The 20,315-nt window shown below is 46.9% G+C and overlaps 1 protein-coding gene across 2 annotated transcripts; it reads left to right on the top strand.

Annotated features, from left to right (window-relative positions):
- The first annotated feature begins 6,919 nt into the window (after positions 1-6,919).
- On the top strand, positions 6,920-20,315 carry LMAN2L (lectin, mannose binding 2 like). Of its 2 annotated transcripts, XM_044279236.1 has the most exons (9): positions 6,920-7,084; positions 9,123-9,241; positions 10,318-10,435; positions 10,519-10,601; positions 12,581-12,607; positions 16,263-16,424; positions 16,712-16,826; positions 17,844-17,963; positions 19,049-20,315. In XM_044279236.1, the coding sequence occupies exons 1-9, from the start codon at positions 6,925-6,927 to the stop codon at positions 19,189-19,191; spliced, it is 1,047 nt and encodes a 348-aa protein (XP_044135171.1). In that variant the 5' UTR covers positions 6,920-6,924; the 3' UTR covers positions 19,192-20,315. The 2 variants fall into 2 exon arrangements, with proteins under 2 accessions (XP_044135171.1, XP_044135172.1); XM_044279237.1 differs by lacking the exon at positions 12,581-12,607.

Raw genomic sequence — 20,315 nt, forward strand, 5'->3', positions numbered from 1 at the left:
AACATTAGTGGCAAGAAGACAATCTAATTGGGTCTCTTTTGAGTTGCCTGAACTGCAGAAGCTTGAGCTGATGTCATGACTTGTGTATTTCTACAGAATATAGGTATATTTCCTTGGCACAAGCTGTGAACCGCACCCTTGATATTCCTGTGTTCCAACTTTGACTTCTGCCTGCTCTACCTTTTTGACCTTACTAATCATAACTTTATAGTGTAATTATAGGCAGAAAAGGCGGAGACCACTACACCTCCTAAAACCAATGACACCAGCACCTGTCTATCTGTTGGCTGCTCTTCTGTAAGCACAGTGGGGCAGATTTCTTAATACTGTCCTAAGTTTTAAATAGCTCAGATCTAGACAGGGCAAGGTTTAGTAGCGCACGCTTTACAATAACTTTGGCACGTCTTGCTATATATGTTAAGGCCTTTTTAAATGGGCCAAGGATCTTGGCAATTACTGAGGATAAGCATTTGTATCAATACATATATTTGGTATGGGGTTACTCCTAAGTGGCCTCCTTGGAACCGATGTACAGGGATTTGGACTCTGCTCTCTGCTCTCCTCTCAAAAAAGTCTCTGTTCAGTGACCACTGACCCACGGGGATTAAGAGACACAAGTGCATGGCAAGCCAACAGGCTAGTCAGTGGACAGGCCAAGGTCAGGACAAGTTGAGCTCGTTCAATCTGGTATTCAGGCAATAAGCAGGACAGGTAGCACAGGGTCAAATCAGGTAAACATACAGAGGTGCCTAAAATAGCCCAGGGCATGTGGTTATTGGCTGGGGAAAGATTTGGCCATGTAGTAGCCCTTTAAGAGCCAGAAGGAGTGTACCCTAGGGATGTAGGAACTAACAAACAGGAGACAGTGTGGGACTAGTGTGGAAACACACGGGTAGTGGGCACTAACCACCAGAGACACAGTGCTGCAGGAGAGGTGAGTATTTTACTTTCCGTCATTGGATGTGGAGCAAGACGTCATGACCCACAATGCAAGTCAATGGGGACGGATCCGTTTTCTCTGACACAATAGAAAACGGATCCGTCCCCCATTGACTTTCAATAACATATTGTACTTCATGACAGTGGTAAATTTGAGTCAAAATATTTCATTTTTATTTATTTAAAAAAATACCAAATTTACAAAAGAATTGGAAAAATTAGCTAATTTCAATTTCTCTACTTTTATAATAGATAAAGTTAATACGCTATATGTACTCCACAATGGTGTCACCAAAACATACAATTTGTGCCCCCCTCATACGGCTATATCAACAGAAAAATATAAAAAATATCGCCAGAAAATAAAAAAAGCCACCCACCATCTTATTTCGTACTCCTGTGTGGCTAAAAACACTCCTGAAAACTACCAAGAGTATTTTCTGGGAAAAATTTAGTGTGACCTCTGCCTGCAAGAAAGTACTTACCTGACAGATCCCACAGCAGCCGCTTCTATTTAGCCAGCTACACTGGCGACGTCATGTCAACAACACATGACCGCTGCAGCCAATCGCAGACCTTGTTAGGCGCGCTGCTGAGACCAGGGATTGGCTGCAGTGGTCACGTGTTGTCGACATGATGCCACCGCTGCAGCCGAGTAAGTAGAGCCCGGACGGATCTGTCAGGTAAGTAATTATTACTTCTTTATTGTCGGCGGATCCCAAGGGTTGTCCGGTTTCCTCCTGAAACTGGACAACCCCTTTAACCACTTCAGCCCCGCTAGCTGAAACCCCCTTCATGACCAGAGCACTTTTTACACTTCGGCACTACACTCCTTTCACAGTTTATCGCTCGGTCATGCAACTTACCACCCAAATGAATTTTACCTCCTTTTCTTCTCACTAATAGAGCTTTCATTTGGTGGTATTTTATTGCTGCTGACATTTTTACTTTTTTTGTTATTAATCAAAATGTAATGATTTTTTTGCAAAAAAATGACATTTTTCACTTTCAGCTGTAAAATTTTGCAAAAAAAACGACATCCATATATAAATTTTTCGCCAAATTTATTGTTCTACATGTCTTTGATAAAAAAAAAATGTTTGGGCAAAAAAAAAAATGGTTTGGGTAAAAGTTATAGCGTTTACACACTATGGTACAAAAATGTGAATTTCCGCTTTTTGAAGCAGCTCTGACTTTCTGAGCACCTGTCATGTTTCCTGAGGTTCTACAATGCCCAAACAGTAGAAAAACCCCACAAATGACCCCATTTTGGAAAGTAGACACCCTAAGGTATTCGCTGATGGGCATAGTGAGTTCATAGAACTTTTTATTTTTTGTCACAAGTTAGCGGAAAATGATGATGAATTTTTTATTTTTATTTTTTCTTACAAAGTCTCATATTCCACTAACTTGCGACAAAAAATAAAAAATTCTAGGAACTCACCATGCCCCTCACGGAATACCTTGGGGTGTCTTCTTTCCAAAATGGGGTCACTTGTGGCGTAGTTATACTGCCCTGGCAATTTAGGGGCCCAAATGTGTGAGAAGAACTTTGCAATCAAAATGTGTAAAAAATTACCGGTGAAATCCGAAAGGTGCACTTTGGAATATGTGCCCCTTTGCCCACCTTGGCAGCAAAAAAATGTCACACATCTGGTATCGCCGTACTCAAGAGAAGTTGGGGAATGTGTTTTGGGGTGTCATTTTACATATACCCATGCTGGGTGAGAGAAATATCTTGGCAAAAGACAACTTTTCCCATTTTTTTATACAAAGTTGGCATTTGACCAAGATATTTTTTTCACCCAGCATGGGTATATGTAAAATGACACCCCAAAACACATTCCCCAACTTCTCCTGAGTACGGCGATACCAGATGTGTCACACTTTTTTGCTACCAAGGTGGGCAAAGGGGCACATATTCCAAAGTGCACCTTTCGGATTTTGCAGGCCATTTTTTACACATTTTGATTGCAAAGTACTTCTCACACATTTGGGCCCCTAAATTGCCAGGGCAGTATAACTACCCCACAAGTGACCCCATTTTGGAAAGAAGACACCCCAAGGTATTCCGTGAGGGGCACAGCGAGTTCCTAGAATTTTATTTTTTTTGTCACAAGTTAGCGGAAAATGATGATTTTTTTTTTTCTCTTTTTTCCTTACAAAGTCTCATATTATTTTTTTTTTTTTTTACCTTTATAGAACAAACCTCTCCTTCCCCATGGGTCAATGTGCAAAGCGCAAATCGCCCAAAGATGTGGCGAAGTGCGTTATGCACTTTGTCCCATGTGAAAGGAGACGTTTGCAGCAGCTGTGTGAGTGAATAGGCCCTAATAGCCCTGTGTGCCTGTCCTGGTGAGATGATCCCTATGGTAATAGTGTACCTGTGAGTGGTACTTCCGGAAACACTCCCCTAAGCATAGGGCAGGGTGGTCAGGACAGTCAGGACAGAAATAGCGGGTGTCACGCCTTATTCCACTCCTGCTACAGACACAACATCTTTTTCGGGGTGACGGTTGGGTTGAGGTACCGGCAACGACATTGGAGAAATGTCGCTCGTGTAGACGGCTAACTACACTGGTGGATGGGGCCACGGAACCTCCTGGATACAGGAGGTTCTCGATGATCTCTTCCTGAAATTTGAGGAAGGATCCAGTTCTCCCAGCCTTACTGTAGAGAACAAAACTATTATACAGAGCCAATTGAATTAAATATACAGACACCTTCTTATACCAGCGTCTGGTTCTGCGGGAAACGAAATACGGAGACATCATCTGGTCATTGAAGTCCACCCCTCCCATGAGCAAATTATAGTCGTGGACTGAGAGGGGCTTTTCAATGACACGGGTTGCTCGCTCAATTTGTATTGTCGTGTCTGCGTGAATGGAGGAGAGCATGTAAACGTCACGCTTGTCTCTCCATTTCACCGCGAGCAGTTCTTCGTTACACAGTGCGGCCCTCTGCCCCCTTGCAAGACGGGTGCTAACGAGCCGTTAGGGGAAGCCCGCGCGACTAGTTTGCGCGGTACCACAGGCGCCAATCCGTTCTAGAAACAAATGCCTAAAGAGGGCCACACTTGTGTAAAAATTGTCCACATAAAGATGGTACCCCTTGCCGAATAAGGGTGACACCAAGTCCCAGACTGTCTTCCCACTGCTCCCCAGGTAGTCAGGGCAACCGACCGGCTCCAGGGTCTGATCTTTTCCCTCATAGATCCGAAATTTGTGGGTATAGCCTGTGGCCCTTTCACAGAGCTTATACAATTTGACCCCATACCGGGCGCGCTTGCTTGGGATGTATTGTTTGAAGCCAAGGCGCCCGGTAAAATGTATCAGGGACTCCTCTACGCAGATGTTTTGCTCTGGGGTATACAAATCTGCAAATTTCAGGTTGAAATGGTCTATGAGGGGCCGAATTTTGTGGAACCGGTCAAAAGCAGGGTGGCCTCTGGGACGGGAGGTGCTGTTATCACTAAAGTGCAGGAAACGCAGGATGACCTCAAATCGTGTCCTGGACATAGCAGCAGAGAACATGGGCATGTGATGAATCGGGTTCGTGGACCAATATGACCGCAATTCATGCTTTTTAGTTAGACCCATGTTGAGGAGGAGGCCCAGAAAAGTTTTAATTTCGGAAACTTGGACTGGTTTCCACCGGAAAGGCTGGGTATAAAAGCTTCCCGGGTTGGCGGTGATAAATTGTGTGGCATATCTGTTTGTTTCGGCCACAACTAAGTCTAAGAGCTCCGCAGTCAAGAACAGCTCAAAAAATCCCAGGGCCGAACCGATCTGAGCCATCTCAACCCGAACTCCAGACTGGGCAGTGAAAGGGAAAACTACAGGTGCGGCTGAAGTTGGGGACTGCCAATCAGGGTTTGCCAGCACCTCTGGGATTCTAGGGGCTCTACGGGCACGTCTTTGCGGTGGCTGCGACGGGGTCACTACTGCACGTGCCACCGTACCAGCTTCAACTGCCCTTCTGGTGCTCGCTACTTCACCAGGTTGTACGGCAGTGCTGGTACTAGGTCCAGGAAGGGCTGGGCTGCTGGTGTATGCCTCACCACGTAATCCGACAGCACCAGCCCCACTCTGCTGCTCTTGAAGCAGATCCTGCGCAACCTGTGGTCTAGCGACACGGGGCCGGGTACGCCTGCTGCTATCAGGGACCTCAGCCTCCTCGTCCGAACTTTGGGTCAGAGAGCCACTGCTTTCTACAGGTTCGTATTCTGACCCGCTGGATTCATCAGATGAGGGTTCCCACTCCACATCCGACTGGGTCAGAAGCCTGTAGGCCTCTTCAGAGGAATACCCCCTGTTTGACATGTGGGCAACTAAATTTAGGGGTATTCCCTGAGACTACCCAAGAAAAAAAGCAAGCCTGTCTTACAAATGGGAGGCTAGCGAAGTACCGGAGGCCGCTGCGGTTGATAAAAAATATCAAAACTGATTTTTTTATCGCCGCAGTGCGTGTAAAGTGAATGTGTAGTGATCAAAAAAAATTTTTTTTTTGTCACTGCGGTGGGGCGGGCGTGGGCGAACGCACGTGTGGGCGACCGATCAGGCCTGATCGGGCAAACACTGCGTTTTGGGTGGAGGGCGAACTAAAGTGACACTAGTACTATTATAGATCTGACCGTGATCAGTTTTGATCACTTCCAGATACTATAAAAGCGATACGCTAATCAGCGAATGACGGACTGCGGTGCGGTGGGCTGGGCGCTAACCGATCCCTAAACTACCTAACCAAGGTGCCTAAACTATACCTAAAACCTAACGGTCAATACCAGTGAAAAAAAAAAGTGACAGTTTGCACTGATCACTTTTTCCCTTTCACTAGTGATTGACAGGGGCGATCAAAGGGTTAATTGGGGTTCAGGGGGGTGATCTGGGGCTAAGTGTGTAGTGTTGGTGTACTCACTGTGTAGCCTGCTCCTCTGCTGGATCCAACCGACGAAAAGAACCAGCAGAGGAGCAGGCAGCCATATAACAGATCATATTTACAAATATGATCTGTTATCTGGCGCTCTGATTGGATTTTTTAAAAATCATCAGCTTGCCAGCCACGATCATTGGCTGGCAAGCTGATGACGATTTAGTCCCTGATGAAATGCCGGCCCGAACTGCGCATGCGCGGGCCGGCATAGCGCGTCATCTCGCGTCTCGCGAGATGACGCGTATATGCGTGACTCTGCGCAGCGATGCCGCCTCCGGACCGCACATCTGCGTTAGGCGGTCCGGAGGCGGTTAAATGGATTCTCTGGTATTTTGATGGCCTAACCTCAGGATAGATCATCAATATCAGACTGGTGGGGGCCTCTTCCTAGGCCAGTGACATCACATTCATCAGTCACCTGGCCTAGGCAAGGCTCAGTCCTATTCAAGTGAATGGGGCTGAGCTGCAATACCAAATACAACCACTATACAATAGAGGGTGCTGTGCTTGGCAAGTTTCTATCAGCACCAAGGCCTGATCGGTGGGGGTGCCTTGTGTTGGACCCCCGCCAATGTCATATTGACCTATCCTGAGGATAGGCCATCAATATCTGAATTCTGGAGTATCCCTTTAAAGCCTCAGCCATGTCAGCAAAAAATATCAAAGGACTGCAAATATGAAAATAACATGAGTGATGTTCTCAAGGCAAAAAGCTGACCCAGTCCTCAAGGGGTTAAGATATTAAAAATAGATTAGGATGGGAGAGCTCTTAACTACATAAATGGCTAATTAGCGGCAGCGCTGTGTAGTAACAGTCTGCGCTCCCCCCGACTGACAGTAAACATTACTACCGCCCCCGTAACCCAGGTAACCAGCCTCACATTTAACCAACCAATCAGACTGCAGCATTTACGAAGCACCGCCCATCTGTCATCCCATTGGTTCTTCGCATTTCCAATGGTAACGCTCAGTGTTCCGGAAGCTTCTGATCGCCGCTTCGTCTCCTTGGTTTCTGATTGGTTGCTGTCAGTTTACTGAGAGGAGAGTAGCAAGATGGCGGCAGCGGGTGACCGGAGAGTCGGGTTCAGGGTCCGGGCGGGGGGCTTGTGCTCCGGTGTCATTCAGCTGCTGCTGGTGTGGCTCTGCACTGCGGCTGCCGATCAGACCGAGGAGTACCTGAAGAGGGAGCACTCGCTGAGTAAGCCCTATCAGGGTGAGTCGTCAGGTGGCACAGGGGCGGCCAGAGGACCGGGAGACGGCGGGGAAGGGTGGAGAGGACGTGTGACTGCGGGTTGTACTGAGTAATCATGTGGCTGGGGGGGATTGGCGCCTGTGCACACAGCAACTTCATACAGTGCGTCTACTGCTCCAGTATGTGTCACCCCAAATAATCAAGGAGGATAGAAGGGTACTTTCACACTTGCGTTTTTCTTTTCCGGCACTGAGTTCCGTCCTAGGGGCTCAATGCCGGAAAAGAACTGATCAGTTGTATCCCCATGCATTCTGAATGGAGAGTAATCCGTTCAGGATGCATCAGGACGTCTTCAGTAAAATCTTTTTGACTGATCAGGCAAAAAAGAAAACCGCAGCATGCTACTGTTTTATCGCCAGCAAAAAAACAGAAGACTTGCCGGAATGCCGGATCCAGCATTTTTTTCCATAGGAATGTATTAGTGCGGATACCGAAAAAAAGGTGAAAAAAGTAAATGCTGGATCCGTTTTGACGGATGACACTGGAAAGACGGGTCCGGCATTTCAATGCATTTTTCTGACTGATCAGGATCCTGATAAGTCTCTCCAAATGCCATCAGTTGGCATACGTTTTGCCGGATTCGGCAGGCAGTTCCGGCGACGGAACTGCTTACCGGATCACTCTGCCGCAAGTATGAAAGTAGCCTAAGGGTACTTTCATACTAGCGGCAGGACGGATCTGACAGGCTGTTCACCCTGTCCGATACGTCCTGCCGCTATTTTGCCGTGCCGCTGGTTGCCGCTCCATCCTCATTGACTATAATGGGGACGGGAGCGGAGCTCCGGCGCAGCACGGCAGTGCGCGGTGAGAGGCCGCCGGACTAAAAAGTCGGACATGCAGTACTTTTAGTCCGGCGGCCTTTCGCCGTGCACTGCCGTGCTGCTCCGGAGCTCCGCCCCCATTATAGTAAATGGGGACGGAGCGGCAGCACGGCGAAATAGCGGCAGGACAGATCCGTCCTGCCGCTAGTGTGAAAGTACCCTTAGAGAGGTTTTCAGGGACTTGTCATCCTACTAGGATCCTTCACACTACAGCTGCAGGAGCTTTTATCACATCCCACTAGATCCAGAGACATTAAAGGGGTTTTCTGCGATTTTTGATACTGACGACCTATTCTCAGGATAGGTCATCAGTATCTGATCGGTGGGGGTCCGACACCCAGGCATCGGCACCACTGACTTAGGTTGTTTTTAGTGTCGGATTAAGTTTCGCAGACCTGACACAAAACCGTAGCTTGATTTGGTTTGTTCTGTTTTGTCCCCATTGACAATCAATGCCGGATCTCGAAACTGGAATGCAAAACGCAAATGTGAAAATTGTTTGGATCGGCCGCTCTGGCACCTGGTCACATGACGCGGCTCTGAAATCGTATATCCACCGACGTCACATTCTTCAGTCTGAATATCTGCGGCCCAGGATGGATGAGGTGCTGTGGATGGGGCCGGAAATTTTCCTCTTCTTGACGCTTGTGCGGACTCCTGAATCATCCTTAGGCCTTTTGCACACGGTCGTTGTGCATCCGTTCCGTGCATTGCGGAACCGCAGTTTGCATCCGTAATGCGGCGTGCGGGCTGCAATACAGCCATGGGCACACAACGTTCGTGTGCAAGAAGCCTTATGTGCGCCTTCTCCGGGGGGAGGATGGTTCTGGCCCTGTCCAGGGCTGCGTCAGAATGTCAGCAGGAACTTTGAGTCATGTATGAAGAAACCGCAGCACTCGCAAAAATGCGACGTTTCGACCTTAATGGTCTTTCTCAGGCTTGGGAAAGACCATTACGGTCGAAACGTCGCATTTTTGCTGGTGAAATAAATTCCACAGAATTGAAGACAAGCGAGTGCTGCGGTTTCTTCATACATGACGCATCCAAGGGGGAACTTCAGGCTGGCACCACCACAAGATAAGGTTTTATTTATTTTTTCGTTGTGCTGCTATACGCATTTTTTTTTGCAGGAACTTTGAGGTCATAAAGCAACGTTATTTTATTTTTTTATTTCTCAGGTGTGGGCTCTTCTTCTTCATCACTATGGGACTTGATGGGCAGTGTGCTGGTTACTCCTCAATATGTCCGCCTGACCCCAGACTTACAGAGCAAACGAGGGGCTGTGTGGAACCGAATGGTAAGTAGACACAGGGATTGCTGTACTGTTTCAGGTTTGGCTTAGCTTTACTTTATAGTTTCATATAGTTAGAAATCTTCATCCTCCTGGTCAAGTGATTGGTAGAGAGAGCTTGTCAGAATGCATATAATTAAGCCTCATGCAGACATCCGTGGAACACGGTCCGTGAGATACCGGACTGGCATTGGAGGAGCGCACGGAGTCATAGCAACCAATGACACTGTGCGCTCCTGCAATGCCAGTCCAGTGTTCCACGGATGTCTGCATGAGGCTTTACATGAATCTATTAAAGGGTATTTCAGGACTTTAATATTGAGGACCTATCCTTTAAAGAGGTTGTCCAGGTTATGAGCTAAAACCGGACATATCCCCATCTTTACCCAGGCAGCCCCTCTGAGTGGAGCATCAGAGCATTTGATGCGCTGATTCTCTCCCTTGCCCTTTGCTGAATCGCGCAAGGCAAAGGCTTCTTCAGCAGATCCGGTGATGTACTGGGCTCTCCATGGGAATGCTAGGCAGAGGCTTCCGCCTAGCAGTGAGCACGGGGACTTGACAGACACTAACGGGCGGGCTTTAGCGCTTCCCTAGCCAGTGCTAAAGCCCGCCCATCAGTGTCGTGACGTCACCGAGAACACTGATAGGCGGAAGCCTCCTCCTAGCAGTGTGAAAATATAAACAAAACGACCCTCGTCCTGCGCGATGCAAGGGAGAGCATCGGAGCATGAAATGTCAGAGGGGCTGAGTGGGGCAAGAAGGGGGGGGGGGTCCTTTCTACCACAGCTTTCTCCCCTTCACAGCTTCTAAAAGTAGATAAGGTTGGTATCAGGAGAAGGATGGAACTGAGCACGTGCGACCACCTCAGCAATGTTACTAGAGTGAACAGAGAAATAAGTATAAGAACAAACAGCAGGTGGCGCTATACAGATACATTTTTTTCAATAACTCAGCGGTTATACTACATTTTTAATTACATGCAATTGCAAAAGTCTTCAGATCCAGGTGCTGGTTTGAAAACTGAAGAATATTTTTCATGGGACGACCCCTTTAAATATTGTACATAAAATTATTTTTTCCAGCCCTGCTACCTACGGGATTGGGAGCTACAAGTTCACTTCAAAATCCATGGACAAGGCAAGAAAAACCTAAACGGTGATGGCTTTGCCATCTGGTTCACCAAGGATCGAATGCAGGAAGGTTAGAAGCCGTTTCCCTTTACGTTTTTTCAGCAGCGTTTCTCCATGTGCTTTAACGTGATTTTGTCTGATCTGATGTTGCAGGCTCCGTGTTTGGAAGTAAACATAACTTTGTGGGGCTTGGCGTGTTTGTGGACACGTATCCGAACGAGGAGAAGCAGCATGAAGTAAGTGCGAGTCTACGATACCTGAGACGTCCTTTACCGTAGCTTTCCATGATCGTATTGGCATACGCCATGTTTCTCTTGATCTCATTGCTGGTTGTTGTGGTCACATAGGCAGATTAAAGGGGTTGGCGGCCTCCTAGAAGAATCTATAAAATGCCATAATCTTGTGGTCACTAGCGTAGGGCACGCCAAGCCCCCTCTTGTGCTAGAGCAGCCCCTCTGTCCCCCACTGCTCATGAATTCAGTCTGCCAACAATGGATGCAGGTGAGGTGGGCACCGTATTTATGGCAATCAAAATGGCAGCGGTCACATGGTTAGCCGTTGTTTAAAGCAGGGATGCCCAGCCTGTGGCAAAACTATGTCCGGGTATGCTGGGAGTTGTAGATTTGCAACAGCTGGAGTCCCGCAGGTTGGGCATCCCTCGTTTAAAACATTCAGCCCATGTGCAAATACAGGCGTCAGTGTAGAGGATGCAGTCAGGACAGTGGAGACATGGGGGAATCATGAGGGCCGCGGCCATCCTGATGTCCATCAGCATCCACTGTTTACAGACTAATGGCGTCATTCATTAAGCCCTGCGCTGGCGCTTGATGTGCTTAAGTTACGTAGAGGCGCTGGCCTCTACATACCTTGGGCACAGTAACATCTATGGGAGGTGGCCACTGGATCTCTAACACAGTATTGTCTGTATAGCCTAGTTAACCCAAGGTCCCTTGAAGAACCAGCATATCCTAGGCACTGGAGAAACGCGTCGGGGCGTTCAAATCCTGGGATCCACCCTGTGGAAGTTGGGCATTAAATGAGGGTTATTGTAGGGGCATTAAGGGTGTAGCCACCTAGAAGTGGGGTCGCCCCTTTTGGGGGCAGGTGCTCCGCTTGTAGGCAGGAGTAGTGAAGGGACGTATAGGGACAGCAGACCGAACTTCACTGTGGACCCCACTTCTCTACACAAGAAGCCCTAATGCAGTGTGGAACCACATTCATCGTGAGTACAGAAGGGCCGGACACACGTAGGGGGTCATTTATCAAAACTGGTGTGAAGTAGAAGTGGCTTAGTTGCCCATAGCAGCCAATCAGATTCCTCCTTTTATTTTCCAAAGCAGCTCTGAAAAATGAAAGGTGAAATGTGATTGGTTGCTATGGGCAACTAGGCCAGTTCTACTTTACACCAGTTTTGATAACTGACCCCCATAGTGTCCTGGCTACAGCATAGTCTACCTAAGTAACCCATACTCAATACGGTAGTGCCTTTAATATACTAAATATTAAGTGACATTATTGTGGGAGTTTTGTATTTGATTTTTTTTTTTTTTGTGATATTAAAGGTTATGTTTTATTAGGCGTTTATAACTTTTGTTCGGTGATGCTGCCTCTAATGTGGCCGTGTCTGGTAATAGATTAGGCGAGAAAGAAATGACAAGGTGAATATTAGAGAAATGTTAATTTTAGTTTAAAAGCGATTCTATTTGATACGTTTGTTTGAGGAAAAGCGGCTTTTCTTAGAAGTTGGCATAGAGTCGCTCCTCTGTTCTTCCTCTGGGAAATGTATAGATGAATTGATAACTGGGGTGTACCATTCCCCCTTGTCCGTAGATTGTGCCCCCTACATTTGCTCTGCTATCGCTGACTGTCCGAGAGCGTCTAGAGACACGTTGGGGGGTGGTAACACAAGTTGTCAGGCCATCGATACATTTCCCAGAGGAATAATAGAAGAATGACACGATGCAGAGAAAAGACGATACAGAATTGGACACGTCGGTGGGAGTAATGGTAGGGGAAGCGATCAGTATATATATATATATATATATATATATATATATGAGGTGGTAATATTCTAGGACACTGCCGGTGTATAATAAGTGTGGTCCCCCTCTGGCGGAGGCGCGTTCAGCGGGTGATCTGTGCTGGCTCCTCCTGTTACTAAGATGCAATGTTTGTTGTGTGTGCTTTCTCCTCTGCTTCTGGACGGCCGTCTCAGAAGAAAAGGTACTCCGCAGGGAATCAGGTATATTAAGTGGCTCTATTAATAAGCTTGCCTTTCTTCGTCTTCTTTCTCTTGTGATACACTTTCTGCACATGCTATCTGCCATCGCTCTTCTATTTCCTGCCACTGGCTGCCTCCTGTGCCTCGTCTTCCTCTAACATTAAATGGCTACTCCGACTAGAAATATTCATCACCTCACCTATCCACTGGGTGTGGGGGGTAATATAAGTTTAATTGCTGTGTCCCCCCCAGTTTTGATGAGGAGGAGCATGCCCTCCGTATGGCAGTTTCTGTAGCAGAGTAAGCGCTTGACCCCATGATTATTAACTCCGGTCGTGCTGTAAGAACCGGGGTCCTTGCAGTTGCTTTTTCAGCCGGAATACCCCTTTAAAGGGTCGGTTCCTTTTTTCTCATATAGATGACGTATCCTAAGGATGGTTCATCAATAGCAGATCGGCGCTACCGATCAGCTATTTGAAAAGACTGCAGTGCTGCGTTCTCTTCACGATTTTCCTGCTCGCTGTCAACATTGCGGCGGCGAGCATTGTAATTGCATCTGCTCTATCCCATGGCAAGGAGCAGATGTAAACGTTGAAGAGAATGCGGTGCTCATACGAGTGCTGCCGGCTCTCCACAAATTGCTAATCAGTAGGCGTGCCGGGAGTCGCCCCCCCTGCCGGTCTGATATTGATGACCGATCCGGAGGATAGGCCATCTTTATGAGAAAACTGGACAACACCTTTAAATAGCAATTTTTTTGCCTATAACTCCAGGATCATTTCTGTTCATACATGTAAAATGTTGCTTGCTATTTCGTACATGTCATGCATGTATTAGAAAAATTGTGATATGTGGAGATCTTGGTGCTGTGGCCCCCATTGCATGCTAGAGCAAAGGGGCTCCGGTGCCCCCTTCAGACAGCTGTCTGTGGTTCCTTCTCCACTCTTCCACCTTTCACAACTTACAAGTCAAAGGTTATATAGAAAAAAATGTGCCCCTTGTAAATGATTACCTCATGTTGAAAGCCAGTATGAACAGCACAGGCTTAAAGGGGTGTTCCAGCCAATACGGGTTGCAGTAGGATACAAATGGTGTGTGTAAAAACCCAGCTTATACTCTCCTCCCCGTCTGCTGCTGCTCCTATGTTGTCGGGGTCCATGGCTGTGCTCTAACTTCCTCTTGATGTCCAGACAAAGCAGGGAATGCTGCTCAGCCAATCACTGGGTAAGGCGGGTCATAGTTGTGGCCAGTGATTGGCCGAGTGCCATGCACAGACATTTCCTGCTGTGTCAGCAGGGACCGGGCATTGCCGGAGCAGCAGGAGGGGATCACTGAGGTTAGTATAATCACCATTATATGGCCGGAATGACCTTTTAAAGCCACTTTCACACTAGTGTTTCTATTTTCTAGTACTGAGATCCGTCATAGGGTCTCAATACCAGAGAAAAACGCTTCCGTTTTGTCCCCATTCATTGTCAATGGGGACAAAACGTAACTGAACAGAATGGAGTGCTCCAAAAAGCCTTCCGTTTCGTTTGGTTGCGTTCGCATACCGGAGAGCAAACTGCAGCATGCGGAGCAAGACATATCCGTCATGACCCACAATGCCAGTCAATGGGGACGGATCCGTTTTCTCTGACACAATAGAAAACTGATCCGTCCCCTATTGACTTTTAGTGGAGTTCATGATGGATCAGTCTTGGCTATGTTAAAGATAATACAACCGGATCCATTCATAACGGATGCAGATGGTTGTATTATCAGTAACTGTAACGTTCATTAACCCTGCGTTTTGGCATAGATTTGCACACCAAATCTGGACAAGCAAGCAGCGAGGTGCACTAGACTGTGAATAAAGGTGCACTGTGCCCTGGCTGATCGGCTGACATGGTTCAGGGTGAGCCTTGCCATATATATACAGTACAGACCAAAAGTTTGGACACACCTTCTCATTCAAAGAGTTTTCTTTATTTTCATGACTATGAAAATTGTAGATTCACACTGAAGGCATCAAAACTATGAATTAACACATGTGGAATTATATACATAACAAAAAAGTGTGAAACAACTGAAAATATGTCATATTCTAGGTTCTTCAAAGTAGCCACCTTTTGCTTTGATTACTGCTTTGCACACTCTTGGCATTCTCTTGATGAGCTTCAGGAGGTAGTCACCTGAAATGGTTTTCACTTCACAGGTGTGCCCTGTCAGGTTTAATAAGTGGGATTTCTTGCCTTATAAATGGGGTTGGGACCATCAGTTGCGTTGTGGAGAAGTCAGGTGGATACACAGCTGATAGTCCTACTGAATAGACTGTTAGAATTTGTATTATGGCAAGAAAAAAGCAGCTAAGTAAAGAAAAACGAGTGGCCATCATTACTTTAAGGAATGAAGGTCAGTCAGTCCGAAAAATTGGGAAAACTTTGAAAGTAAGGGCTATTTGACCATGAAGGAGAGTGATGGGGTGCTGCGCCAGATGACCTGGCCTCCACAGTCACCGGACCTGAACCCAATAGAGATGGTTTGGGGTGAGCTGGACCGCAGAGTGAAGGCAAAAGGGCCAACAAGTGCTAAGCATCTCTGGGAACTCCTTCAAGACTGTTGGAAGACCATTTCAGGTGACTACCTCTTGAAGCTCATCAAGAGAATGCCAAGAGTGTGCAAAGCAGTAATCAAAGCAAAAGGTGGCTACTTTGAAGAACCTAGAATATTACATATTTTCAGTTGTTTCACACTTTTTTGTTATGTATATAATTCCACATGTGTTAATTCATAGTTTTGATGCCTTCAGTGTGAATCTACAATTTTCATAGTCATGAAAATAAAGAGAACTCTTTGAATGAGAAGGTGTGTCCAAACTTTTGGTCTGTACTGTATATATCTCTACAGACAGTAATCATCTTATACAGTCATTTCCCTTCTGCACGGATTAATTTCCAGTGTTTAGTGCCTGTACGCAGCTTCATGAGCTGCTAGATAAGATGAGCTCTGCCTCCTAGACTAAACTCATTGTGGCGTGATCATCAGCCATGGCTTACTGCACAGACCATATGTTTCTCAGAGCTCCCGTAATATAATGCACAATTCAAGAACCAGCCAAATGTAGTGTACAGGGAGGATCTCAAAAAGAGTTTCGAGGTGCCCTCAGTGAGGCAAAAAAAAATAGGCCAGGTTGACTTCTGCCCGTCCCAAAGGGCCAAAACAAGCAAAGCCAGCAATGTGTTGAGCAACTTACCCCTCCCGCCCCCATAGCGCCTAATGAGGGTGGTCGATATTAGCCGGCCCTCTCTGTATGGCTTCATGCACACGACCGTTCCGTTTTTTTCGGATCCGGGGCTATGTAACGGAGCAACGGATGCGGACAGCACACGGAGTGCTGTCCTCATCTTTTGCGGCCCCATTGAAGTGAATGGGTCCGCACTGAGCCGCAAAAACTGCGGCTCGGATGCGGACCAGAACAACGGTCGTGTGCATGAGGCCTATGTCATAGTAATGAGGGGGCAGTCGGCATGAAGCTGGTCATCTCCACATTTGGCAGCATGTTGATGGATGAGGAAAAGACCCGCCATTAGCATGACTGTTCATTACCATTGTGGCCTGGTAACATCCGGTATGGAGACTACGGTGTGAGGTTGTATTAGAGTCATCCTGATATTTCCCTGCTCTCTTTCACCAGCGTATATTTCCTTATGTGTCGGCAATGGTGAGCAATGGATCGCTGATATATGATCACACCCGGGATGGCCATCCTACTGAGCTCGGGGGATGCACAGCCATGGTTAGGAATCTCAACCACGACACTTTCCTTGTCATACGCTATGTAAAGCGTAGGCTGACGGTAAGATTATGCCTTTTTACTTACTTCTCCAGTATGTAAGCAGTTTTCATGGTCACGGCGTTCAGATCAGCGATGCTGAGCTCAGAAAACAGTGACTAGGCGACATAATGTTATACCCGGTGTCCATGGACAGGACACCCTTCTCCCCTTGGAATAATAATACTGTAAATATCGCATCGAAAGTAAAACCTTTACTTATTCACCTTTTAAGGAGAGCGATATTTATCTGATATTCAATTCTTGCCAAACTCTTACCGTGTGATCTTCATCGTCTCTATCGTTTGCAGATCATGGTTGACATTGATGGAAAGCAGGAATGGAGGGATTGCCTGGATGTTCCTGGTGTGCGCTTGCCCCGTGGTTATTACTTTGGGGCTTCAGCAGCTACAGGAGACCTTACAGGTAGGATTAAGGGTTGATAAAGGTTTATTCCCATGTCAACATTTATGGCCTATACACCTCTTGGACCCACACATATCAAGACCATGGTCCCCCGACTTGTATGTGCTGCAGGGCCAGTCAGGCGTGCGTGTAGCCGTTCCATTCATTTCTATTTGAATTCTGGAGATATCCGAGCACTGTACTCGGCTATCTCCGGAATGCCCATAGAAATGAATGGATCTGCCACATGCATGCCTGACTGGCCACTTCCTTCATTTCAGGGGGGCTGCAGGGTGTATGGGGCCCCCGTTCTCATGATTGGCAGGATCCCAGTGATAGGACCCCCACCAATCTAATAGTTATCCCCTATCCTGCGGATAGGGAATAACTTAATGTATCCAGAATACTCCTTTAGGCCTCATGCACATGGCCGTTGTGCGGCCGTTCCATGCATTGGGGCCCCGCAATTTGTGACAGATCGGGGCGCACACGGACGGTGCCCCGTGTATTGCGGACCCGCTGTATGCGATGGCCATGTGCGTGAGGCCTTAATGTCAGCAGAGATAATAGGGGGAGCAGCGTTAATCAGGTAGTTGATTCCAGTTCTTACAACGTCCCTGTAGGTCTCTGTTAACCCTATGAACCTGTCCTCCTTTGTGTATACCTTATCTCCAAAGTCCCTATGCGTTTTCAAAGTCGTTCTTCATCAGGGGCCTGGTTAGACCATCAATGTCCCAGATGGGTCAACCCCTTTAAGCATGTGTAAGGATGCTCAGATATTTTTTGGAACACCTGTAGAAGTGAATGGCGAGAATCACAAATGTGCAGCCATCTATGCGCAAACAGCCGCAAGACAGGGGTCAGGGGACCCCCCCCCCCCCCCCCCATAGGTGGATACATTTATGGCATAACTGGTGGATATGGCTTAGATGACTGAAATGGGGGTTATAGGGTTATATGCAAACCATGGGGTAAATCAGTGTTATGGAATAGGTAGGTAACCCTGCAGCACATAACTCTGTCCCATCCTCCTCCCAGACAACCATGACATCATCTCTCTGAAGTTGTACCAGATCACCGTGGAGCGCACGCCGTCGGAGGAGAAGATGGACAAGGAAGTTTTCCTTCCAAGTGTCGATAACATGAAGCTGCCAGGAGGTAGGTCCCCTGGGTTTTCTCTCCTCTTCCGTGCTATGTGTGTGTGTTGCATGACTGTGATCTTCCATCAGACAGAGTAAGGCCCAGGCACTCAATTGTAATGTGCAGGAGTAAGAAAATGTATTCCATGCAAAGATTAACAAGGAGCCATTGGCCAACGTTTCGGTCTAATCCTTGTTCACGGCCTATAGTGTTCATCCAGAAAATAGTAAATAAAGAATAATGGTTTTGTATCATATAACATAAAATTGTCATATGTAAAACATCAAAAGGAATGCATATATCCTTCTGTATAAATAGATGATCTTCCCAGAGGTCTTTTATACAGTGCGTTGCAGCCGTGATGGCGAAGAATGCTGGGAATGTAATGGAAGTACAATAGATATACATTAAACATATATTAGAACCAGTTAAATTTGCTACCGACAATAATATTGTTACTTCAACAGGATGTTGAGATCCCCATGTATGCAAGACTATATAGTTTGAACTGTAGTATACTGTAGATTCCATAGCTATGGGTTTGGGTGTTACAATACAGTAGAATCTATGAGCAAGTGGCAGGCAGCACAGAATATACGTTTAGGATAAGTCTATATGGACCATATCGGGGAAATTATACGAGATACGACCACATCTAGATCGGATAAGGCAGTACCTATATAAGACAATAGGGTCATGAGGTGATAAACAAATATAGTGGTGGTCGGTAGGAGCTTACCATAATGTCAGGCTGCCGAAAATGTCATGGAGGATGGCGTATTGGCGCTGGGGGACATGTCGCGCTTTTTAAACATGCCGGGCAGATGGCGTCTGACGACACGTCCGGCCTAAGCCTGTAATAGGATTGTACGGGTACTGGCAACGTCGGGCGGACTTCAGCCCACGCATTTAGAAGAGGTGCTGGCAAATGCCCCGTTGATCTAGTCACTGCGCTGGTGTCAGAAATGCAATGTAATGTAGAATGCATAGCAGGAGGGGATTTCGCATACCATGCTTTGTACCTATGGAAGTAAATAAAGCTGAACATAGAATGAAATGAGATACTGTCAATGATGTGACCTTCCTCTGTGCTGTCCTTTTAGTGGAGGATTCGGCTGAGTCCATGAGCGGTTTTGCACTCTTCCTAATTGTCTTCTTCTCGCTGCTCGGCGTGGTCTTTGCCGGAGTTATACTGCTCATTGTGTACAACAAGTGGCAGGAAAGAAACCGGAAGCACTTCTACTGATTCCACGTGCCACGTTCTAAGTCTTTGGTGCCCTTATGAGACTTGCAGACAACGTCCTCGGTGGAGAGTCATTCTGTGAATGGGTCAGAATATGAATCTTCTCAGCGCGTGCCGAGAAGCGGCCGACTCTGCTCCTCTCGGTTTTAAACACTGGTTTGTTATTCTGTAAGCTGCTACTGAAGACTTGTCTATCTGTAACAGATCCATGGAGTTTTCATATTAATGTCTTTGGCTGAATATTTCACCTACACATAATGGTGGCCGCCAAGCTACCGGGTAAACCAGCTGTCATGGGCTTACTATTGGCATTAGGACCAAAGCGCCTTCTGCCATAAGGGTGGCAGTAATTCACAGGGCGTTCCCATGTGAATACTGGTTAAGCCCGTATAATAGCGGCCACCGTTATATGTAGGTGACAGGAGCCATTGAAGAAAAAGCTGAATGTAACGCAATCTCTACACATTGTGTTTTATAACAAGACCTTGTCCATAATACCCCATATCAGATGGACCACCGCAGTAATACACGAGTGCACAAGGTACAAGGCTCTCGTGTAAATTAAAGGGTTTTCCGAGATATTTTTACTGATGACCCATCTTCTGGATAGGTCATCAGTATCTGATCGGTGGGGGTCCTACACTCGGGACCGCCACCGATCAGCTGTTTGAGTAGGCACCGGCGCCCCTGTGAGTGCCGCGGCCTTCTCTATGCTCCCCAAGGACAGCGCTGTATGTTGTATAGAGGCTGTGCCGGGTATTGCAGTTCAGGCCTATTCACTTTAATGCTGTGCATGGCCTTGGGAAAGCTGTGAATAGGCCGGTGTCGTCTCCAACAGCTGATCGGTGAGAGTCCTGGGTGTCGGCCCCCCAACGATCAGATACTAATGACCAATGCAGGGGATAGGTCATCGGTAAAAATATCTCAGAAAACCCCTTTAATGGTGGCCTGTCGCCTCTCCTGACATGTCTGTTATAGTAAATGCTGACATTCCCTATGAAATAACGGTTCTAGAGCACCTTTCGTAGAACACTGCATTGTGCCATTCCTCTGTTATTCCTCCAGGAAGTGAGTGAATAGATTAATGGGGTCATTTATCAAGATGGTGTAAAGTAGAACTGGCTTAG

Source organism: Bufo gargarizans, chromosome 2, assembly GCF_014858855.1.
Source record: "Bufo gargarizans isolate SCDJY-AF-19 chromosome 2, ASM1485885v1, whole genome shotgun sequence".
NCBI lineage: Eukaryota > Metazoa > Chordata > Amphibia > Anura > Bufonidae > Bufo > Bufo gargarizans.